The sequence below is a fragment of the Acinonyx jubatus genome, chromosome D1 (assembly GCF_027475565.1).
Source record: "Acinonyx jubatus isolate Ajub_Pintada_27869175 chromosome D1, VMU_Ajub_asm_v1.0, whole genome shotgun sequence".
Taxonomy (NCBI): Eukaryota; Metazoa; Chordata; class Mammalia; order Carnivora; family Felidae; genus Acinonyx; species Acinonyx jubatus.
This window is the reverse complement of record NC_069390.1, coordinates 41,279,344-41,301,806: the sequence shown is the minus strand read 5'-3', so window position 1 is coordinate 41,301,806 and position 22,463 is coordinate 41,279,344. Positions and strand designations below refer to the sequence as shown.

Below are 22,463 nucleotides of genomic sequence, written 5' to 3'. Positions count from 1 at the left end.
AAAGAATGGATTCTTTGCAAAACACTATTTTATAGAGTCATAGAGTCTTAGGGCCTTAGAGATCATGTACCAATGAGGGAATTCCTTTTCCAGCATTCCAGCAGTATGCAGCCCCTGCTTCCAGTGACAGCATTGAAGTGGAAATCCCAGTGGTTTGCAGAGTGGTTTATTGGGCAAGTTTAGGGAGTCATCAGATAACTTCCTTTGGAAGAAGTTATTTAATGATGTCAGTAATATCAGAAGAGGCCTTCTCCCCAGGTTAAGACTCCCTGGAGGAGGTAGCAGTTGAGAAATAGTGTAATTTAGGATTTTAGAATTCCATAGCTGGACCTAACCTTGTAGATCTCTTACTTGTTAAAACTGTGGCCCAGAAACTGTGACCTTCACTTAGCTAGTTGGTATCAGCGTGGGCACCCTGCTCACCTCCCAGTTCTGTGCTCTTTTCACTATGCATGCTGTTCTGCAGGTGAGTGAGAATGTAAATATCTACTTAGTTACTGACAGTACCACTAAGTCTTACATTCACACCCTGCCTGATCCTGTAATTCTTACAACAGCCCTGCAGGGAAGATTTTACTATCTCACTTTTAGGGAAGTGGAAACCGAGGTAACTTGCCCACTGTCTGTCACACAATCAGTGATGATGCAGCTGGCAGTTGAGTGCAGGTCGGCCTGTGATTTTCTATAGATTACATACATTACTTTTAGTGATGTGAGGGAAAAACTAGGTAGGATCAGTGAGACTACTGGAATGCAAGATGCCGGGCATCTTACTATAGCACTGCTACTTGTGTTCTGAACTTTGTAGTTAAAACCGATTTAAAAACTGGTATGGAGGTGGTAAAACTTAGTGATCACTGAATGAACAGGTTTTGCTGGACAAAGTCAGAAGCCACTTTTTGGTTAGTAAGGGGATGGGAAATTAAGGGCTGCCTTCAGATGTTGGATATAAATTTGGCTTTCAGTTTAAGAAACTTAAGCTTTTTTTTTTTTTTTTTTTTTAAGTAATGTAAGTTTATTTTATGGATGGTAAGGGCAGTCACCCTGTGGCAACCTACCCACACTCTGGCACTGCGTTAGTTAACTTCCACCACACGGAGGGGGCGCCCAGCTTCACTTTACAAAGTGAACCTGGGCTCCTGAGGTGGCTCAGTCCGTGAAGCCTGGGGCTTCAGCTCAGGTCATGGTCTCATGGTCGGTGGGTTCCAGTCCCCTGCAAGGGGCTCTGCACTGACAGCTCGGCTCCTGGAGCCTGCTTCAGATTCTGTGTCTCCCTATCTCTCTGCCCCTCCCTGCTTGTGTTTTTTCTCTCTCTTTCTCAAAAGTAAATAAACATAAAAAAAAAAAAAAAAAAAACAGAAACAAAACAAAGTGAACCAGAGGCTGACCTGAAGCCCCCGCCGTAAGACACCTCCCCGCCCAAGGCGGTAACCTCTGCCGCCCAAGGCTGGGTTCCCCCGGCTCTCCTGCGCCATGGCGGGGCTGTAGCCGGGCACATGGCTCCTTACAAGTGTTCAACGTAAAGAGAGCAGCCAGCCAGACCCACTTCGCAGACAAGCGGAAGGGACTCATAGGCTTAGGAGGTGCGGGCTCGCCTTTACTTAAGCCCTTTCGCGGGCTTGCGGGCTCGCGGGCTCCCGGGCGGAGGGCGGCGGGCTGCAGTCCCGCCCACTCAGTGTCTCTGTTGCTGAGGGCGGGTTGAGTTACGTAGGGGAAGCTTCTGGAGACAGCTTAGTAGGCGGACCCGGGCTCCGGCCGGTCCTTTGAGCAAGTGGGCGCAGCCAAATCGCGCGTGGCAGTGGACATGGCTCACGGGTCGGAAGGCCGTGTGTCGCGGGGCTGCAAGCTGCCTCTCCTGCTCCTTCATGTGTCTCTGCCTCTACTTCTGTTCCTGTGGCATTCACCGCCCAGCGCAAGTAGGCCCGCTGCGCCCGGAGAGAGGGGGGTGGGGGGGGGGGTGGCTGGGTGTGTGAGGTAGGCGGAGGTAGGGGGGGTGGAGGCAGGGTGGGATGCGTAGGCAGGATGGGGTGCTGGCCGCACGGCAGCCCCCTCACCGGTCCGCGACAGCAGGAGTCCCGTCCGGTCCCGTCCCGTCCGAGATCCGCAGCTGCTCCGGGCTCTAACGAGCTCCGGGAGCTCTCCTCCGAAATTTCGAGTTCGTTTACTCATTCATTACTGTACTGTCGGCTACTGTGTGCAGAGTCGGCCCTTGTAGAAACCTGGGGAGGGGGGCCTCCTTTGATTCTATGCTCTGAATGCTCTGTGAATTTCAGAGCCTCTTGCATCATTTTGCTACAGCTGAGAAGGCAAAGGGGGAGGAAGTGAAAAAAAAACACTCCACTTGCTTATCCCACGTGTTGTCCGGGAGGCATCTTCACTTTACTGAAAAGTCTGCAGAGAGTGAGGGGAACGTTTTAACCTCGTGGTGATAGTCAAACCTTCTCTTTTACTTTTTTTTTGGGGGGGGAGGGACACTGATGGATGTTTCTGTTTAATTATCGAACAGGACACCAGAAGGCTGAAAGGCATATGAAGAGATGTTTAAACTCATTACTAATCATAGAATAGAAGTTAACACAGTAAAATATCACTTGACGCTTACTAGACTGGCCAGAGTAGGCCAGGCTGTGCCAAGTGGTGGTGGGTGGATGGTTAGGGATGTGGGAATTTCGGAGACTATCTGAGTGTCTGTCCATCCTTGGGGCTGTACATGAGCCAAATGTGGATTTGCATATAGAGAACTTGTCAACAACTTCAACCAATGGACTAGCCGTACACATAGCAGTGAGAGGATCTTGAAACAGTGCCAGAAGCAGAAACAGTAACATGTAACTCCATAGCATTTTCATAAGTTTGAGAAACAAAACAAGGCAGTTTTAAAGAGAACAAAAATGTAAGCATTAAACATCTTAGAACGGGTGGCTGTTGTGGGAGGGAGATGGAAATAAAAAATAATAAATAGTATTTCTATATACTTGCAATGAGCAATCCAAAAATAAAATTAAGAGAAAAGTTCTACTTATGAATCCATCAGAAAGAATAAAATACTTAGGAATAAGTTTAACAAAAGGAGCACAAAACTTTTACTCTGAAAACTATATGTTTTTTTAGTTTTATAATTCATTTAATGGCAACTGGTAATCATCAAATTATCAGTTGTTATCTTTAAAAGTGATTACACTAGCTTTGCTATCATTTCTCAAGGATACCTAGACTTACAGATATTTCCCACATAAGATGCATCATATAAATCACCAGCATTGATAAAACCAGATCCAGGGAAAGAACTAAGTTTGGGGAGACATGCATTATCTTAATATAGCAAATGTTTAGCCTGTCTTGATTATTTACAAAATGAGAACAGCAGGAATATTTGCTGTTGAAAAATTTTAAAGAAGATCTAAAGTGAAATGGAAAAATTATCCCATCCTAAGTTTTTTTAGGCCGCCTAACAAATACCTTAGACTAAGTGGCTTAAACAACAGAGATTTATTTCTCACAGTTCTGGAGGCTGGGAAGTCCACCATCTAGGTGCTGACTGAATTGGGTCCTGGTGAGGGGCCTCTTCCTGACTTGTAGAGGAATACCTTCTTACTTTATCCCCTGGTGCTGAGAAAGAGATCTCTCTGCCTGTCTCTTATTAGGACACTAATCCCATTTACGAGGGCTTCACCTTTGTGACCTAATCACCTCCCAAAGGCCCCACCTCCAAGTACCATCACACTGGGGGTTAGGCTTCAACTGTGTGAAATTTGGAGGGACACAAACATTCATTCCATAGTACATCCCCAAAACACATTTATGGATTGGAAGACAACCTTATTAAGATGGTAGTAATCCCCAAATTGCTACACATTCAGTGCAATTCATGTTAGAATCTCGGCTGAGTTCTTTGTAGAAATTGATAAACTGATTCTAAAATTCCTCTGAAATTGCAAGGGACATAGAATATTGAAAACAATCTTGAAAAAGAAGAACAAAGTTGAACACTCTTACGTGGGTTAATGCAGGGCCGTGAACTAAGAGCGTCTGTACCTGAAACACCCCCTTCCCCTCACAAAAAAAGGGATTTGTTTCCATTTATGTGGTAATGTTTGAAAATATCAGGCCTGTGTTTTTTTCCAACAGTCTCCCATAACTGAATTCTCTTATTGCCACAGGTTTCTTGCAAGTGAAGATGGCAGGGACAACTCAGACTGTGCTGCTGAATGACAATGCCACTATTTTCTGCCAAGTCTATGGTGACCCCTCCCCAAACATAACCATTATGGGTGTCACCTGGTTTTGGAAGAATCCAGGGTCTGCAACAGAAGTTAAGCTATTTGAGTTTTTTGGAGGCCAACAAATGACAGGTCGACCTGGAGCCATGGTGCCTCTTAAGAGTTTGGAGAGTGGGAATGCCTCACTGCAGCTGCCAGGGATCCAGCTGAGGGAAGCAGGAGAGTACCGATGTGAGGTGGTGATCACCCCTCACAAAGCAGTGGGACAAGTCAAGCTGGAGGTTGTGGGTGAGTTCCCTGGGGGCAGGGCCCTGTGGTTTCCGTGGTACTGAGGCTTGGGGTGGAGTTGTGGCTGGGCCAGATGGAGCAGAGGTTTAGAACATGCCTATGAGTCAGACAGATGGGTTTGACAGCCGAACAGTGTTGGGCAAGTTACTAATCACATAGAACCTCTATTAATCACATAGAACCACTTTCTGAACAAATGTAATAGTACCTGCCTAGGAGGTTTATTGTGGGGAAGAGTCTATGAAAAATTCAGGTAACATGCTTAGTATAATGTATGGCCCACTGTAAGTGCTCAGTGAAAGACAGCTATATAAGTTATGATATAATTTACTTAGTGTATGGATGGTGAGTGTTTACTGCAGAGGTGTCTCTGAAAGGTAGCCGGGAAAGGAGTGAGATGCTGGGTTCCATAGATCTGAATCCTGTTTTATTTTTTTTTTAACGTTTATTTATTTTTGAGACAGAGAGAGACAGAGCATGAACAGGGGAGGGTCAGAGAGAGGGAGAGAGAATCCGAAACAGGCTCCAGGCTCTGAGCTGTCAATACAGAGCCCGATGTGGGGCTTGAACTCACGGACCGTGAGATCATGATCTGAGCCGAAGTCGGCCGCTCAACCGACTGAGCCACCCAGGCGCCCCTGAATCCTGTTTTAGCTTTGCTGCTTCCAAACTGGGTGATTGGGCCAGCCACTTAACATTTTTGGACCTGAATTTTCCCCTGCACAAAATGGGGTGATAAATCACACCTGTCTCATGATGTTCTGAGGATTACATAACATAATGCATGAACATGCCCAGCTGGGTGCTGGTGTGAGGTAGGTACCCAGTGAAGACTTGCAGCAACAGCCACACGGTCCACCAAACCCCTCTTTGAGCTCTCCTCTGTTATGATTGGTCTGATCATATGTAGATGAGCTTTGGGGGGTGTATTTGTTTGCTGGGGTTTGCCGTAACAAAATACCACTGACAGGTGGCTTAAATGACAGAAATTTATTTTCTCACAACCCTGGAGTCTAGCAGTCTGAAATGAAGGTATCCGTGGGGTTGTTTTTTTCTGAGGGCTTTTTGCTTGGCTTGTAAATGGCCATCTTCTCCCTGTGTCTTCAGTATTCTTCCCTCTGTGCATGTGTGTCCTACTCTTTCCTTCTTGCAAGTGCATTGGTCATATTAGTCTAGGGCCCAACCTAATGATCTCATTGTAACTGAGTTACCTAAATAAAGACCCTATTTCCAAATATAGTCACAGTCGGAGGCACTGGGGTTAGGACTTCAGCATATAAATTTTGAGAGGCCACAATTCAGCCTATAAAAGGGGGACAGCGTCTATGAGCCTTCCCAAAATTGTACTTAGGACTTTTAATATTTTGTACATATTAGTTTGGGGGATGAGAATGTTAAGTTAGGATTCATTTCCTCTGCAACTGACAGAAAGCTTAAAATAAAAGCATTTAAAAAATTAATAGGTTTTATTTGTTAGAATAGCTTTAGATTGACAGAAAAATTGCAAAGATAGTACAGAGTTTTCATATCACTCCCATCTCTGCACACCACTTTCCCTATTATTAACATCTTGCATTAGTATGGTGTATTTGTTATAAATAGTGAGCCAATATTGATAATTATTATTATTAATTAAAGTCCATAGTTTATTCAGATTTCCTTAACTTTTAATCTGATGTCTTTTTTTCTGTTCCAGGATCCCATATCCAAAATACCACAATACATTTAGTTGTTATGTGTCCTTAGGCTCCTCTTTACTGTCACAGTTTCTCAGTTTCACAGACTTTTCCTTGTTTTGGCAACCTTGATATTCTGAGGAGTAATGGTCAGGTATATCATAGGATGCCGCTCTATTGGCATTTCCCTGCTATTTTTCTCATAATTCACTGGAGTTACGGTTTTGGGGGAGGAAGATCACAGAGGTAAGGTGCCATTTTCATCCCATCCCATTTCTTTGAATGATTTATGACTCTTGGTGTTGACCTTAATCATCTAGCTTTAGTATTTGTCTGGTTTTTCCCCTATAAAGCTACTCTCCTCTCCTCTTTGTCATCTTATAGTCTTTGAAAGGAAGTCACTCTATGCAGCGCACATTTAAGCTGTGGTAAATAATGCTCCCCCTCCTTTAGAGTGGAGTAGTTACATAATTTATTTGGGATTCTTCTGCACAAGAGATTTCTCTCTTCTCCCTCACTTATTAATCTAAATTTATTGATGTCAGTTTGGACTCAGGATATTTATTTTGTACTTTAGGTTATAATTTCATACAACTTTATTTTATTGCTCAAATTGTTCCTGCTTTGGCCATTGGGAGCATTTTCAGTTGACTCTTGTGTCTCTTTGACATACTGTCATCATTGTGGGGTTTTGTTTTGATCTAAGCACTTCCTTACTTTCTGGCACTAGAAGATGCTCCAGGATCATCTTGTGTATTTCTTGTCCCATTGCTAGAATCAGCCAATTATTCAAGGAATTCTCTCTGGTTCTTTTGATTGGAAAATATGTTAGAAACCAAAATGCGGGCACTAGATGTGCTTGTCCCCACTGGGATATCATTGCTTCTGGGCCCTCTGAACTGACAGAGCAAATAAATATGTGTATGTATACTAATCTGTGTATATACAAAAATCTGTAAGAATTTCTATTTTTCACTATCTGTGTCTATATTTATTTTAATATAGTAGTTCTTAATGATGTCCCTAACTTTAATCTATTACCATATGAATCATTCTAGCCTCCTTCTTTTGCATATTTGTGAAACCCACTCCAGCAGTAAGAAACCTGGCTCCCATCGTCCTCTCGTCTATTTACTTAATTGTTTAATTCTAGTATATGTCTACAGCCATATCAGAATTGTTAACTTGTACCGTACCCCCATGAGAAACAACATTATCACCCAGGGTATAGTACTTGCAATTCATCTTGCCTTTGTTCTTGTAGACTCCATTTATTTCAGAAGTTCCATAGGTCAGCACCTTTCCTCTGTCCCTTGCAGTGAGGCTCTTTCGTACATTTGTAGTACACTTAGATTTGTTGTTACAGTGTACCTTCTCTCTTTTTGGGGATTCCTTGAACTCTTAAATGGTTTATTTAAAATTTGCATACCTTAAAGTTCACTCTGTGTGTTTCTAGTTCTGTGAGTTTGACATATATGTTACGGTATCACAGAATAGTTTTCACTGCCTCTGCTTCACCTATTTGCCCCTCCCCCTGGGCCCCTTACACCACTAATCTTTTTACTGTCCCCATAGTTTTGCCTTTTCTACAATATTATATAATTGAGTTGGAATCATCAGTATGAAGCCTTTTCAGGTGGGCTTCCTTCACATAGCAATATACATTCAAGATTCCTCCATGTCTTTTTTTGTTGTTGTTTGTTATTTTGGTGGCTTGATAGCTCATTTATTTTTATCACTGAATAATATTCCATTGTATGGATGTGCCATAGTTTGTTTATCCATTCACCTATTGAAAGATATCTTGATTGTTTCCAGTTTTTGGCAATTAGGAATAAAGCTGCCATAAACATTCAGGTGCAGGTTTTTGTGTAGACATAATTTTTCATCTCAATTGGGTTAATACCCAAGAGTGTGATTGCTGGATCATATGTTAAGACGATGTTTAAACTTGTAAGAAACTGCCAGTTCTTCCAGAGTGACTGTATCATTTTGCATTTCTACCAGTCATGAATGAGAGTTCCTGTTGTTCTATATCCTCATCAACATTTGGTATCGTTAATTTTTTGTATTTTAGCTATTCTAGTAAGTATGTAGTGATATCTCATCTGTTGTTTTAATTTGTAATTCCCTAATGACATGTGATGTTGAGGATCTTTCTATTTGCTTTTTTGTCCTCTGCATATCTTCTTTTGAAAGATACTTGTTTAGATCTTTTGACCATTTTTCAGTTGGGTCCTTTGTGTCCCAGTTGTTGAGTTTTAAGAATCCTCTGTTATGTTATTTATTTATTTTTTGAGTCATCTGTATATTTTAGATACAAATCCTTTATCAGATATGTGTTTTGCAAATATTTTCTCCCAGTCTATGGCCTGTTTTTTCATTTTCTTAACTGTGTTTTGCAGAGCAGAAGTTCTAAATTTCAGTAAAGTCCAACTTACTGATTTTTTGCTTTCATGGATTATGCTTTCGGCATTGTATCTAAAAGCATATCACCAAACTCAAGGCCGCCTAGAGTTTCTTTTATGTTATCTTTCTAGACATTTTATAGTTTTGTGTTTAGGTCTATGATACATTTTGAGTTAATTTTTGTGAAAAGTATAAAATGCGTGTCTAGATTCCATGTGCAGACTTTGTGCATATGATGTCCAGTTGTTCCAGCCTATTTGTTGAAGATTATCTTTTCTCCATTGAATTACTTCTGTTCCTTTGTCAAAGATCAGTTAAATACATTTGTGTGGGTCTTTTTCTGGGCTCTCTATTCTGTTCTGTTGGTCTATTTGTCTGTTCTTTCACCAATACCATGTTCTATAGATTATTGTAGTTTTACAGTAAGTCTTTAAGTAAGATTGTGTTAGTCATCAAATTTTGTTGTTCCTTTTCAGTATTGTGTTAGCTATTCTGGACCTTTTGCCTATCCTTATAAACTTGAGAGTCAGTTTGTCAGAATCCACAAAGTACTTTCTGGGCTTTTGATTACATTGAATCTATAGATCAAGGTGGGAAGAATTGACACCTTAACAATATTGATTCTTCTTTTCCATGAACACAGAATATCCTTTCATTTATTTAGAGTTTTTATTTCATTCATCAGAATTTTCTGGTTTTCTTCATGTAGATTCTGTACGTATTTTGTTAGATTTAAACCTAAATATTGCTTTTAGGTTTAAAGAAATTTTAAGGGGGCAGACAGCGCACTAATTTAAATGGTATTGGGTTTTTAATTTGAAATTCCAATTGTTTATTGCTTGTGTATTAGAAAGCCATTGGCTTTTTTTTTTTTTTTAATTTATATCCAAATTGGTTAGCATATAGTGCAACAATGATTTCAGGAGTCGATTCTTTAATGCCCCTTACCCATTTAGCCCATCCCCCCTCCCACAACCCCTCCAGTAACCCTCTGTTTGTTCTCCATATTCAAGAGTCTCTTATGCTTTGTCCCCCTCCCTGTTTTTATATTATTTTTGTTTCCCTTCCCTTAGGTTCATTTGTTTTGTCTCTTAAAGTCCTCATATGAGTGAAGTCATATCATATTTGTCTTTCTCTAATTTCACTTAGCATAATACCCTCCAGTTCCATCCCCGTAGTTGCAAATGGCAAGATTTCATTCTTTTTGATTGCCGAGTAATACTCCATTGTATATATATACCACATCTTCTTTATCCATTCATCCATTGATGGACATTTGGGCTCTTTCCAGAAAGCCATTGACTTTTATATATTAACCTTGAATCCTGCAGTCTGCTGCTGCTGTAATCACTTATTAGTTCTAGGGTTTAAATATTTTTTTGGTCCAGTGTTGGGGATTTTTCTATATAAACCTTGTGTCTGAGAACAGACAGTTTTATTTCTTCCTTCTTAATCTGTAGATCTTTTATTTTCTTCTCTTGCCCTATTATACTAGCTAGGACTTCCATCACAATATTGAATAGGAGTGGTCAGAAGAGATAGCCCTGCTTTGTTCCTGTCTTTAGTTTCTCACCATTAAGTGTGATGTTAGCTGTAAGTTTTTTGTAGATGTTCTTTTTCAAGTTGAGAAAGTTCCCCTTATCCTAGTTTCCTGAGAGTTTTTAACATGAATGGGTGTTGGATTTTGCCAAATCCTTTTTTTGCATAATTGATATGATCATGTAATTTTTCTTCTTTAGTCTGTTGATGTGATGGATTATATTAATTGACTTGAATGATGAAACAGTCTTGAATACCTGGAATAAATCCCACTTAGTTGTGGTGTATAATTATTTTTATACATTGTTGGGCTCAATTTGCTAATATTTTGTTGAGGACTTTTGCATTTAGTGTACTGAAACATATTGGTCTATAGTTTTCCTTTCTTGTAATGTTTTCATCTGGTTTTGGTATTACTGTATTACTGGGCTTATAGAATGAGTTAGGATGTGTTGCCTCTACTTTAATTGCTAGAAGAAATTGTAAAAAATTGGTATCATTATTAATTTAAATGTTTGGTAGAATTCACCATTGAAACCATTTGGGCCTAGTGCTTTATTTTTCTGAGGTTATTAATTATTGATTAAATTCCCCTAATAGATGCAGGCCAATTCAAATTATCTATTTTTTCTTGTGTGAATCTTGGTAATTTTTGTCTCTCAAGGAATTGGTCCATTTTATTCAAGTTATTATATACGTGGGCATAATGGTGCTCATAATGTTCCTTTATTATCCGTCTGTTCATGGCATCAGTAGTGATCCCTCTTTCATTTATGATATTAGTACTTTATGTCTTCTCTGTTTTGTTCTTAGTCAACCTAGAAGCTTATCATTTTAGTAATCATTTTAAAGCCATAGTTTTTGATTTCATTGATTTTCTCCATTGATTTCCTGTTTTCAGTTTCATTGTTTTCTGCTTTAAATTTTGATATTTCTTTTCTTCTGCTTGTTTTAGGCTAAACTGCTCTTCTTCCTCTAGCTTCTGAAGGTGGAAGCTTATTAATTAAGATAGTTGATATTATGTTTCTCCTCTTTTCTAAAATATGTATTCAATATTATACACTCCACTCTAGGCATTTCTTTTGTAGCACCTGCAAATTTTCATAAGTAGGATTTTCATTTTAATTTCATTTGGTTCAAAATATTTTAAAATTTCTCTTGAGACTTTTTCTTTGACCCATATATTATTTAGAATAGAAATGATTTATTCTCCAAGTAATTTGGAATTTTTGCAGCCATCCTTCTGCTTATTTATATCTGGATAGCTCCATTGTGGTCTGAGAATATACCCTGCATTATTTCTATTCTTTAAAATGTTTAAAGATGTAGTCTATGAGCTAGAATGTGATTTATCTTGGTGAGTGTTCCACATGAACTTGAGAATAATGTATATTCTGCTGTTGGATAAAGTATCCTATTAATTAATTCAGTCCAGATGATTGGTGGTGCTATTCCTTTCAACTATTTTCTTACTGCTTTTCTGCTTGCTGGTCTATCAATTAATGAAAGATGAGTGTTAAAATCTCCAACTATAATTGCAGATTTGTCTATTTGTCCTTGTAGTTCTTTCAGTTTTTGCCTCATGTATTTTGACATTCTGTTGTCAGGTGCATACAAGTTGAGGATTTTTAGGTCTTCTTGAATAATTGATCCCTTTTTCACTAAGTAATGTCTCTTTTTATCCCTAATAAAAATTTTGTTGTTGTTGTTCTGAAGACTTCTTTTAAATTCACAGTTACTCTAGCTTTCTTTGGGTTAGCATTAGTATAGTGTGTCTTTCTCAATCTCTTTGATTTAAACCTATCTGTTTAAACCTGTCTTCATATTTAAAGTGGGTTTCTTACAGAAAACATGTAGGTGAGTCTTTTGTTTTTTATCCACTCTGATAGTCTCTGTCTTTTAATTAATATGTTTAGACCATTCATTTAAAGTGATTATGTATATAGTTGGATTAGTATGTACCATTCTATTTGGTGAACTTGTTCTTTGCTTCTTTTTTTTTTTTTTAACCTTTCTCTCCCCCTCTTTAAAAAAAAATTTTTTTTAGGTTTATTCATTTTTCAGAGACACAGAGAGACAAAGCATGAGTTGGGGAGGGGCAGAGAGAGAAGGAGATATGGAATCTGAAGCAGGCACCAGGCTCTGAGCTGTCAGCATGGAACCTGATGCAGGGCTGGAACCTGCAGACCATGAGATCATGACCTGAGCTGAAGTCAGACACTTAACAGACTGAGCCACCCAGGCGCTTCTCTCTCCCCCACCCTCTCTCTCTCTCTCTCTCTCTTTCTCTTTATTGTAAAATATGTTTATTGATGATAAAACTTCTATAATTTACTACTGGTACTTGATATTACAAATGTTAGGGTCTTTGAGATATGTAGGATCCTTGTAATGTAACTGGCATAAAAACCCCATGATTTGAGCTCTCCTAATCACTTTTGTGATTTCTGTTTCTTCCCACAAAGACCAGTCCTATGCCTTTCATAAATGCATCCAGTAAATGGAGAAATAAGCTGGGACAAAAACTGTACATTCTTTTAATCTACATGTTTTCCACACAAGATACATTTTTTTAAGAGGCTCCTTGTAAGGATTTTCCACTGGAATGGGCAGGTCCTCATTGCTGGCTGCCTGTTTTCTTTGAGTTTCCCTCCTAGAATAGATTTGGTGCCTTGCAGCTCTCTAGGTTTTCCTCTACTGTTATCACCCTGGAGCCCCATTGCTGTGGTAATGAAGTGTTGCTGAGGGGAAACAGTGGATCTTACCATTAAAGCTCATTCTTGGAGACCTGTAAGCCCCTAGGCTGTGACCTTTAGAAGTGTTCCTAGGTGAGACCTGAAGGCTAGAGGGGGCTAAAGTTGGCTAGTCATCTTTACCCCAGGTCAGAGAAGGCTCTGGCAGTCTTTTCTCTTGAGAGCATCCTTTGTTATGGATATTGCACTGGGTATATTTTTAAATACCTTTCCTCTCCCCTGAAACAGGAGGGGATTTTTTCTTGAATCTTCACTGTGAGAACCTGGTGGTGTTCCTGGTGGTACAACCAATGAAAGAATGGTGGCCGCCATGAGACTGAGCCCCCCCCCCCCCCCCCCGACCCCCAGGAGTTTCTTACTCTCATCCTTTAGAGATTTGTCAAGAGTTGCTACTTAAGTGCTTATACTGGTTTATGGCTCTGGTATTTGCTTACGGTGCCATGATCTTGGCCGCGATTCTCTCAATCTGCCTGTCTAGTTTTCAGGGTGCTGGTTTGCCTTGTCACCTCAATTCTCTGATGGATCTAAGAAAACTTGTTGATGTGCAGTTTGTTCATCTTGTTACGACTTCCAGGGTCTTCACATGTTCGAAGGGAAACCAGAAGTCAACGATGACTTTTAAAAAAGGTAGTTTATTGTCTTTCACACAACTGTAGCCAACCCAAGGCAGGTGAGGCAGTTTTGTGACCTTAGGGGACCCAGGATCCTTTTATCTTATCACTTTGCCATTCTCAACAGGTAGCTTCCGCCTTGAGTTTGGAAGTGGTTTCTCTGTCTCTAGTCATCAGGTGGTATTCCAGCCATTCTGCAGGAAGGAGGAAGGGGGAGAGGAAGAGAAGGGCACAGTCCTTTTCTTTTCTTTTCTTTTTTAAAAAAAAATTTTTTTTTGGCACAGTCCTTTTCTCTAAGATACCCTTGTTATTTAAGGATACTTCCAGAAAGTTGCTCTCATCACTTCTGATTACAACTAAATTACTAGACCCTAAGTTCGTATGGCTACATGGAGGTTGAAAGATGTAGCTTTAATTTGGATATGTCATTGAAGATTGGAAATTGGCCATTAGCAGTCTCTACCACAGCAGTGTTCCAAGCCTTTCCTCAGATTTTTACAGGTGTCTATGTAGGATACAAAGTAGCTTAAGAAACTCTGCTCTGTAAAATTGCTGTGAGAGTAGGGAGCCATAGCGTATCAGCTGACACTGAAACCAACATTCCCAGAATATTTAGCCTGAGCAGAATCCCATTCAGTATGCTCACCTTTCCTAAAGGCTTGCTGAATCTTAGGATTGTTATTGGGGCATTGGGTTGATAGTAATCTAGTCCCTACCTACCCTCTAAGTATGACTTCTCTCTTGGCAGCTTTCCCAGTCAGCAGCTTGTTTCCAGAGCAAGCCATGGTGAAAGAAAAGCAAGAAACACTTATTTTGTGTATGTCAAGTGGGTTCCACCTTGACAACATTACTATTACGTGGAAAAAATTATCCCAGAAGGATCCTCAGGAGGTTTTTGAAGGCATTATCACTAATCACACCATCGAGAATGGTATGTTTAATGTCACTAGCTTCTTGATGCTGAAGCCCTCTCTGGAAGACAATATGACCATCTACCAGTGTGTGATATATCACAAATCCTTGCCTACCCCTCAGAAGCTCAATTTCACCTTGACTGTGATAGGTAAGCAACCTCTTGAACATTTCTCTTACTCTTCACCTTGAGGTCAGGTAACATAAAACTTTGGTTCCCAGGCAGTCCCTAAGGGAAGATTGGGGGCCAGTAGGGAAGATAGAAAGCTTGGTATGGCATAGCTCAGCCCTAGAGTCAGCAGTCCAGACTAGGTCTCTTAAGCCAGGGCAGATAGTCTAGGAGGTAGAGAGTGGTGACAAAAGTTCTCAGATGAAAACAGGGCTCCTTGTTAGCCATGGCAGTTTAAGTGACCTGGGTGGTCTATATGGCTTGGGGTGTGAAGCTTGCTAGCTACAAGGAGAGTGGGCATAGGATCCTGTCCGTGTCCTCTGAGGATAAGGGTCTATCAGGGGCCAGGGACCCAGCCCTGCCAGCAACTCTTCTGCTCAGGCCCCAGGTCCACTGCAAACTGTTGGCTGGTAGAGGCTGAGTCAGTTCTGCCTTACGGATTGTGCCCAGGATGGGGAGGCCATAGTGGAGTGGTCCTGCAGGAGCCCAGCACTTTCCTTAGCTCAAGGATCCTTAGCTCAAGATCCTTAGCTCAAGATCTACAACTCACTATAGAATCCTTCCTGCTGGTGGAATGAGGTCCATTGAGCACATATCTTGGCTTCCTTGGTCACAGCTCTGGTCCTGGGTGTGTATGACCCTTCGGATTAGATGCATCTGCCTGGAGCTATGAGGGGTAAAGAAGGCAGGGTCTGACAAGGAGCCCTGTGGGATGTGGTCTGGGTGTGCTAGATGGGCACTGGGATGGTCCTGGAGGGAGAGAGGAATGGTTCTTGGAAGTAAGGGCTAGGAATGTGTGTATGGGTGGTGTGTGAAGGGATGTGTACAGGGTATGTGTGGGGCATGGGGAGTATGAAATTGAAACACGCTTCGTGTGTATCGAATAAGGGGTTTGTCTGCATCATATGTATGTCTGAGTCCATTCAGGTTGCTATAACAATTTGCCACAGATTGGGTGGCTTAAAAACAACAGATCTTTATCTTTCACAGTTCCAGAGGCTGAAAGTTTGCAATGATTGTGCCACCATGGTTGGGTGAGGACTCTCTTCTGGGTTGCACACTTCTTATTGTATCCTCACATGGTGGAAGGGATGAGGGAGCTCTCTAGGGCCTCTGTCATAAGGGCAGTAAATCCATTCACGAGGACTCTACCGGCATGACCTAGTCACCCCCCCCAAACCCTATCTCCTAATAGCATCATGCTGCGCATCAGGATTTCAGTATATGAATTGGGAGGGGGGGCACACATATTCAGTCTATAGGAGTAAGGGTGTAGTAGTTTGGAAGCTTTGAACATTGCGTGGCATGTGTGTGTGGTATGTAGTGTTCAGTATTGCAGTGTTTTCTGGCAAGTGCTAAACACACTGTTTGATGGGTGGAGGTGTGTGTGATAGGAATGGAGGACGCCAAGACGCGTGGCAGAGGGTCACAGGGACAGGGAAAATGACATACAACCCCAGGTCCTAGCAGTGGTTGTGTGGTCTCTGGCTCCAGCCCTTAGGTTTCCTCTTAATGTTTTTTTCCTCTTTCCCTCTGCAGAATCTGAGAAGACAGCTTGGAGTTTGAACAGTTTTTTCTACATTGGAGCCCCCTTGTCACTTGCAGTGATTTTGTTAATTATTATTTATCTTTTAAAAAAGGTAAGAGGCTCCAAAGCAAAGTTTAGCCCTATGTTTTGGAGTTGACTTTGGGAGTTCGGGGATTCTAGAATGCCAGTGGATGCCGTTGAGGAGTTCTTAGGATTGATATTGGTGTGTGTTTGTGGTATGTGGCTTTTCTGATGCTGCACTGATGAACTTTCTTTTCCGATCTCCATGTGGTGCTTTGTGACTCTGGGGAGACGCAGTGTGAAGCCCCTCTGCCTCTTCGTAATGTACACATCTCATTGTGAATCAAACACTTTTGGTTCAGACCAGGTCTTTGAACCATGTATGGGCTGCACTGTTGTTCTCACACATAGAAACTGTGGCTCAGAGGTGAGAATTCCTTCTCCCAGGTGCTGATATTTTGTTAACAGCTCGATGAGATAACCTACCACCAGATTTCATTGGTTTAACTAGGAATTTCTTTATTTTTTTATTTCTATTTTATTTTAGAGAGAGGGCGCAAGTAGGGGAGAGGGGCAGAGGGAGAGAGGGAGAATCCCAAGCAGGTTCCATGCTCGGCACAGAGCCTGATGTGGGGTTTGATCCCATGACCCTGGGATCACAATCTGAGCCTAAACCAAGAGACAGATGCTCAACTGACTGAGCCACTCAGGCACCCCTAACCCGGAATTCCTAACTCTCCCTAAGTGTTTCTGAACTAAAACATGTTTTCAAATATGTTCTTCCCTGACTATGGCCCAAATATCAAATAAAACAACTCAAACTGTAGAGGCCCAAGAGACCAATGTAAATATGTTTTTTAAAATGGTTCCACAGAATAAAATTGCCTTTAGTTTTTTATGGGCCTGCCAAGGCAGAATCTGTGCAGTAGCTAATACGTCTCATTATAAGTGCCTTAGGAAAAATAGAATAATCAGTTAATTAAGAAAAAAGGCGGGGCGCCTGGGTGGCTCAGTCAGTTAAGCGTCCGACTTCAGCTCAGGTCATGATCTCGTGGTCTGTGAGTTCGAGTCCCGTGTCGGGCTCTGGGCTGATGGCTCAGAGCCTGGAGCCTGCTTCCGATTCTGTGTCTCCCTCTCTCTCTGCCCCTCCCCCGTTCATGCTCTGTCTCTCTCTGTCTCAAAAAAAAATAAATAAACATTAAAAAGAAAAGAAAAAAGGCTATTTGTTTATCTAAAATTTGCCAACCGATTCATGGGATTTATTCTTTGGGTGGGACCTAGGCCAATGAGACAACTAGATATAAAATGGTTTTCAAATGTGTCTTGTGGTGTTTGTACTGTTCTCCTATTTCTTGCCTTCCTCTGACTTGTGATATCCAGGTGCTCTCATGATAACCTCACGTTTGATGATGATACTTTTTGAAAAAGAGACTCAAGCCTTTGTGACTAGCCTGGATTCTGCAATTTTGCTCCAATTTTGTTTGCAATTTTGGCTCCCAACCTTCACCCTTCGTCACATCCATGTCCTTTGCCATGTAATATTGCAGTGTCCTCCAATTATAGGTTGCTCCTTAACATTGGGCTCAACCTTATGACTTGCTTTGGTCAGTAGAATGAGACCAAAGTAAAAGAGTGCCATTTCTAAGTCTAGGCCTCAAGAGACTTGGTGCATTTCCATTTGCTTTCTTTGGTGCTTCTGATGTTAGTAAGAGGAGGATGCATCCAAGTGAGCCTGTTGGGGGTGAGAGACACTGGAAGCAGAGCCTGCTGCAGGCTGAGCAACACTGGAAGTTAGGGCTAGTTGCTGTATTGGAGGCCACACTAAATCATCTAAATCAGATGACAGCCATGCAACTCCCAGACAGGTGAGCAAATGTGGCTGAGATCATCAGTACTCAACAGAGCCAACTCTCAAATGAGTGAGAGATAAATACTTTTTTTTTTCCCCAGAGCCACTGTGTTTTGGGTTGGCTTGTTACACAGCAAAAGCTAACTGATACAGCTCCTCATGAAGCTGAATTTTGACTAGAATGTATGGTTGCTATGGAGATGTGCTGCTGAGACCCTTTGCAGAGAGAGCCTGCTATGGAGTGTACTCAGCCAACATGCTCCAGCTGTGTCATCTCAGGGAGCTGCTACAGTATTTGAGCTTATGCCATGCTCTCCCTGGGAAGCCCTAGAAAATAGCTGAGAAGGCCAGGAGGCTTTGTAGTTCCCTGTTGGGGTGGCTACCACTTTCTCAGAGTTGCACTGTAGTCTGAGGCTCTTGCTACCCAATCTTCTCCTTCCTCGAACCTTCACAGATATGAGACCTGAATCATGGTCTAAAGGTTTTACCCCCATAGTCATGTGCCCTCTCCCCTTTATCTTTCGCAGGCACGACCCCAAACACGTCCCTTATCCTGAGTCTTGAAAGCTTCTTCTCAAAACACCCAAACCTATACAGCAGAGACTGAAGAATTAAAATGAGGTGCTGTCATTATGATGCATTCGTGTCTTATTCACATGGAGGAACCACTAGAACATTGGAAGTTCTTACACAGAAACATCAGAAACAAGGTTTCTCAGCAAATGGATAAGTAACTGAAATTACTTTTCCTAATGGCTTTAATGGTTTGCTCAAGAGCAGACTGTTCATTCTTCCTTCCTTAATAGCCTTCTGCCAATCAGCTCATCCAAGAAAAAGAAAGCAATGCTTTCCAAAGAAGACATACAGATAGCCAACAGATACATGAAAAGGTGCTCAACAGCACTAATTATCAGGGAAGCCAAAACCACAATGAGATATCAGCTCATACCTGTCAGAATGACTATTATCAGAAAGACAAGAAACAACAAGTATTGGTGAGGATGTGGAGAAAAGGGAGCCCTAGTGCACTATTGGTGGGAATGAAAATTGGTCAGCCACAATGGAAAACAGAACAGAACAGTTCTATCTGAAAATAGAACTACCATATGACCCAGCAATTCGACTTCTGGGTATTTGAAGAAAATGAAAACACTAACTCTAAAAGATATATGCGCCCCTATGTTCCCTGAAGTATTATTTACAATAGCCAAGATATAGGAACAAGTGTCCATTAATAGATGAATGGATAAAGAAAATGTTATACCTGTGTCTCTCTCTCACACACACACACACACACACACACACACACACACATAAAATGAAATATATATGTATATATAAATGGAATATATAATATATATGTAAAAAATATATATAAAATTCTATTAACATATAATGTAATTTATTCATTTTGGAATTTTATTCACCCTTACAAAAAGAGTGAAATCTTGTCATTTGCAACAATATGCATGAAACACCTTGAGGGTGTTCTGCTAAGTGAAATAAGTCAGACCGAGAAAGACAAATACCGTATTATCTCACATGTGCAATCTAAAAACCAAAACCCAAGCTCATCAATAACAGAACACAATGGTGGTTTTCAGGGTGGGGTGGGGTGGATGAAACAGGTGAAAGTGGTCAAAAGGTACAAACTTCTAGTTATAAAATAAGTCATGTGGGTGTAATGTACACCATAGTGCCTTTAGTTAATAATACTGTAATGCATATTTGGAAGTTACTAAGAGTAAATCTTAACAATTTAGAAAAACCAATTTGACAATAAATTTCATATATTAAAAAAAATTTAGAAAAACTTAAGAAAAAATATTTTTGTAACTATGTATAGTGACAGGTGTTAATTAGACATATTGTGGTGATCGTTTTGCAACATATACAACTGTTGAATCATGTCATACACCGGAAACTCATATAATGCTGTATGTCAATTATACTCCGATAAAAAAAAAGTAACATTTAGTGTTTCTGGACTGTGGGCTGTATCCATTTCAAATTCTGTTTCTTAGTTCAATGAGATTGACCTGTACATGTTAATATAAGAATAAATCTATTGAACTGCACTTTTAATTTAATATCTCTAAATTTTTCTTTGAGAGGAGACAAGTGACTTGTCTAGGGTCTCATGGCTAGTAAAGGGTAGAGCTCGGGTTTTTAATCAATGTGTCCTACTACCAACGAAGATCCAGGGTGGGGTTGGGCTGTGAAAGATGAGCTGGAACATTAGGTTTAGAGGAGAGGCTTAGTCTGTACGGTTCTTGTCTATTCTTTTTTTTTTTTTTATATGAAATTTATTGTCAAATTAGTTTCCATACAACACCCAGTGCTCATCCCAAAAGATGCCCTCTTCAATGCCCATCACCTACCCTCCCCTCCCTCCCACCCCCCATCAGCCCTGTGTTTGTTCTCAGTTTTTAAGAGTCTCTTATGCTTTGGCTCTCTCTCCCACTCTAACCTCTTTTTTTTTTCTTTTTTTTCCTTCCCCTCCCCCATGTTTCTGTTAAGTTTCTCAGGATCCACATAAGAGTGAAAACATGGTGTCTGTCTTTCTCTGTACGGCTTTTTTCACTTAGTATAACACTCTCGAGTTCCATCCACGTTGCTACAAAGGGCCTTATTTCATTCTTTCTCATTGCCACGTAGTACTCCATTGTGTATATAAACCACAATTTCTTTATCCATTCACCAGTTGATGGACATTTAGGCTTTTTCCACAATTTGGCTATTGTTGAGAGTGCTGCTATAAACATTGGGGGTAGTTCTTGTCTATTCTTAGGGGAGGACCTGTTGGTTAGTGTGCTTGACCATTGCCTTAGTTTCTGTAACTGAACCAAAGTGACTGATGCTATTCCCAAATGGATCCGTGTGTGGGCACCTCATTCAGGACAGAAGTTGAAAGGAGTGTGGAGGGTCTTATGCCCGGTGTTAGTCATGGGTAAGGTACAATGGTGGTTCTGAATGTAGTTATCAGGGATGTGAGGTTGTATTTCAGGATCTTTGTGGGGCAGAGAAGCCCTGTTTACATCTCTATTGAAAGTTGAAGTAATGACCCTGAAAACAGTTCTTAGGTCACTCAGGCGGGGCACAGTCAGTGCATGGGCATAACTGACATGGAAAGCTCTTGGCTAAGAGAGAAGACTAGAATGGAATCCCCATAGCAGAGTTCCCACCTGAGGGTGGTTTAGAGTCCCTCTAGTGGCGGCACTGGGGATTGCGGCATCAGTGTAGTTGGTGCCTATTTCAAGGATACATCATTAGAGGAGCTAATGAATCTCATAAAATGGAGATCTTGAAGGAAGAACAGGGCAACGGTTGGAACTGTGGAGCAAATGAAGTAGTCCAAAAGTGTTTACCATCATCAAAAGAGACGTGATTCAAAAACAATGACACCCTTTGGAAATAGTAGTAAGGCAGTTGAGGTTTTTTCAGTTTCATAAAAGAAATAATTTTGTAGATATTGCAATAGAGTAATAAAGTAATATAAGGAAAAAATAAAATTAGTGGGAAAATGACAAATGGGGTCTTTTATAGGAAGATAAAAAATTAGATATAAAATGTGGGGGATTGTTGAATGGATATTACTGATTGCAAGGGAATCTATGATGTAGAAAAAAGAAAAGGCATTAAAGAGTTACTAAACTTAGAAATGAGTATACTGGTTACACCTTCAGAGACCTGAAGAGTCACAAAGGGAGGCAGAACTATGGGATGGTTTTCATTCCTTGACTTCCAAGATGGATGGGAAATCAAGACACACTAGAAATTTAACAAAAAAGAATGAAAGTCTCAGCCAGAACTGTATTGCATTTACTATTCTCTGGAGTAACTTCCTTCCCCGATAATGATGGCATTAGGTGAATAACGAATTGATCAAATGAAGTAAAGTGCTACCTGGTGTGGTTTGCCTCACCGTGAGTGCTGATGGTCTGGGGAGGAGGAGTTTGGGACATATTGTGCTGCAAAGAACCATACACTGTCATGAAGTAGAGGCAATGTGACTAACGTGAGCTGAAGAAGGCTATGGGCACTGTTGACCCATACTCCTGTACACCATTGTTTCTCCCAGTGAAGGAAGTAAGTTGCATATGTACTTTGTATCACCCATTCCACTGTTGGCATCAGTGCCTGGAAAGACCCGAAGCCAAGGAAAAGGCATAAGTTCGCATTCCTTGTACCCAGGCTGGTCAGTCTAGATGGCCTACCTTTCATGTCACTTCAGAGCCGGGTCTTCCCAGAGCGGAGATAGGGGAGGGTGTAGGTAGCACCTTCTTCCCTCTCCATGAAGGTACACAATGCCCCAGGCAGGTGGACATGGCAGAGAGGATGCTAATAATCTAGATTCTAGTGCAACAAATCCACTCTCTGGAACCCAAATCTGATGTTAGCCCCATTATCCTATTTCTGTGTCTTTTCTCAGCTCCTTCCAAGCTGGAACAGATCTATTGGGCTTTAAACCTGCCCTGATCTGGGGTC

The 22,463-nt window shown here is 41.0% G+C and overlaps 1 protein-coding gene and 1 non-coding gene across 2 annotated transcripts; one reads left to right on the top strand and one right to left on the bottom strand.

The window, feature by feature from the left end:
* Positions 1-1,678: 1,678 nt before the first annotated feature.
* NCR3LG1 (natural killer cell cytotoxicity receptor 3 ligand 1) lies at positions 1,679-19,183 on the top strand. The gene is made up of 5 exons (XM_027073035.2): positions 1,679-1,916; positions 4,161-4,508; positions 14,245-14,559; positions 16,117-16,217; positions 18,503-19,183. Exons 1-5 carry the CDS (start codon positions 1,805-1,807, stop codon positions 18,530-18,532), a joined length of 906 nt encoding a protein of 301 aa, XP_026928836.2. The 5' UTR covers positions 1,679-1,804; the 3' UTR covers positions 18,533-19,183.
* Positions 3,247-3,379, bottom strand: LOC113603527 (small nucleolar RNA SNORA72). Its single transcript, XR_003425123.1, has one exon. It is a non-coding gene; the product is annotated as a small nucleolar RNA SNORA72 (small nucleolar RNA).
* Positions 19,184-22,463: the final 3,280 nt, after the last annotated feature.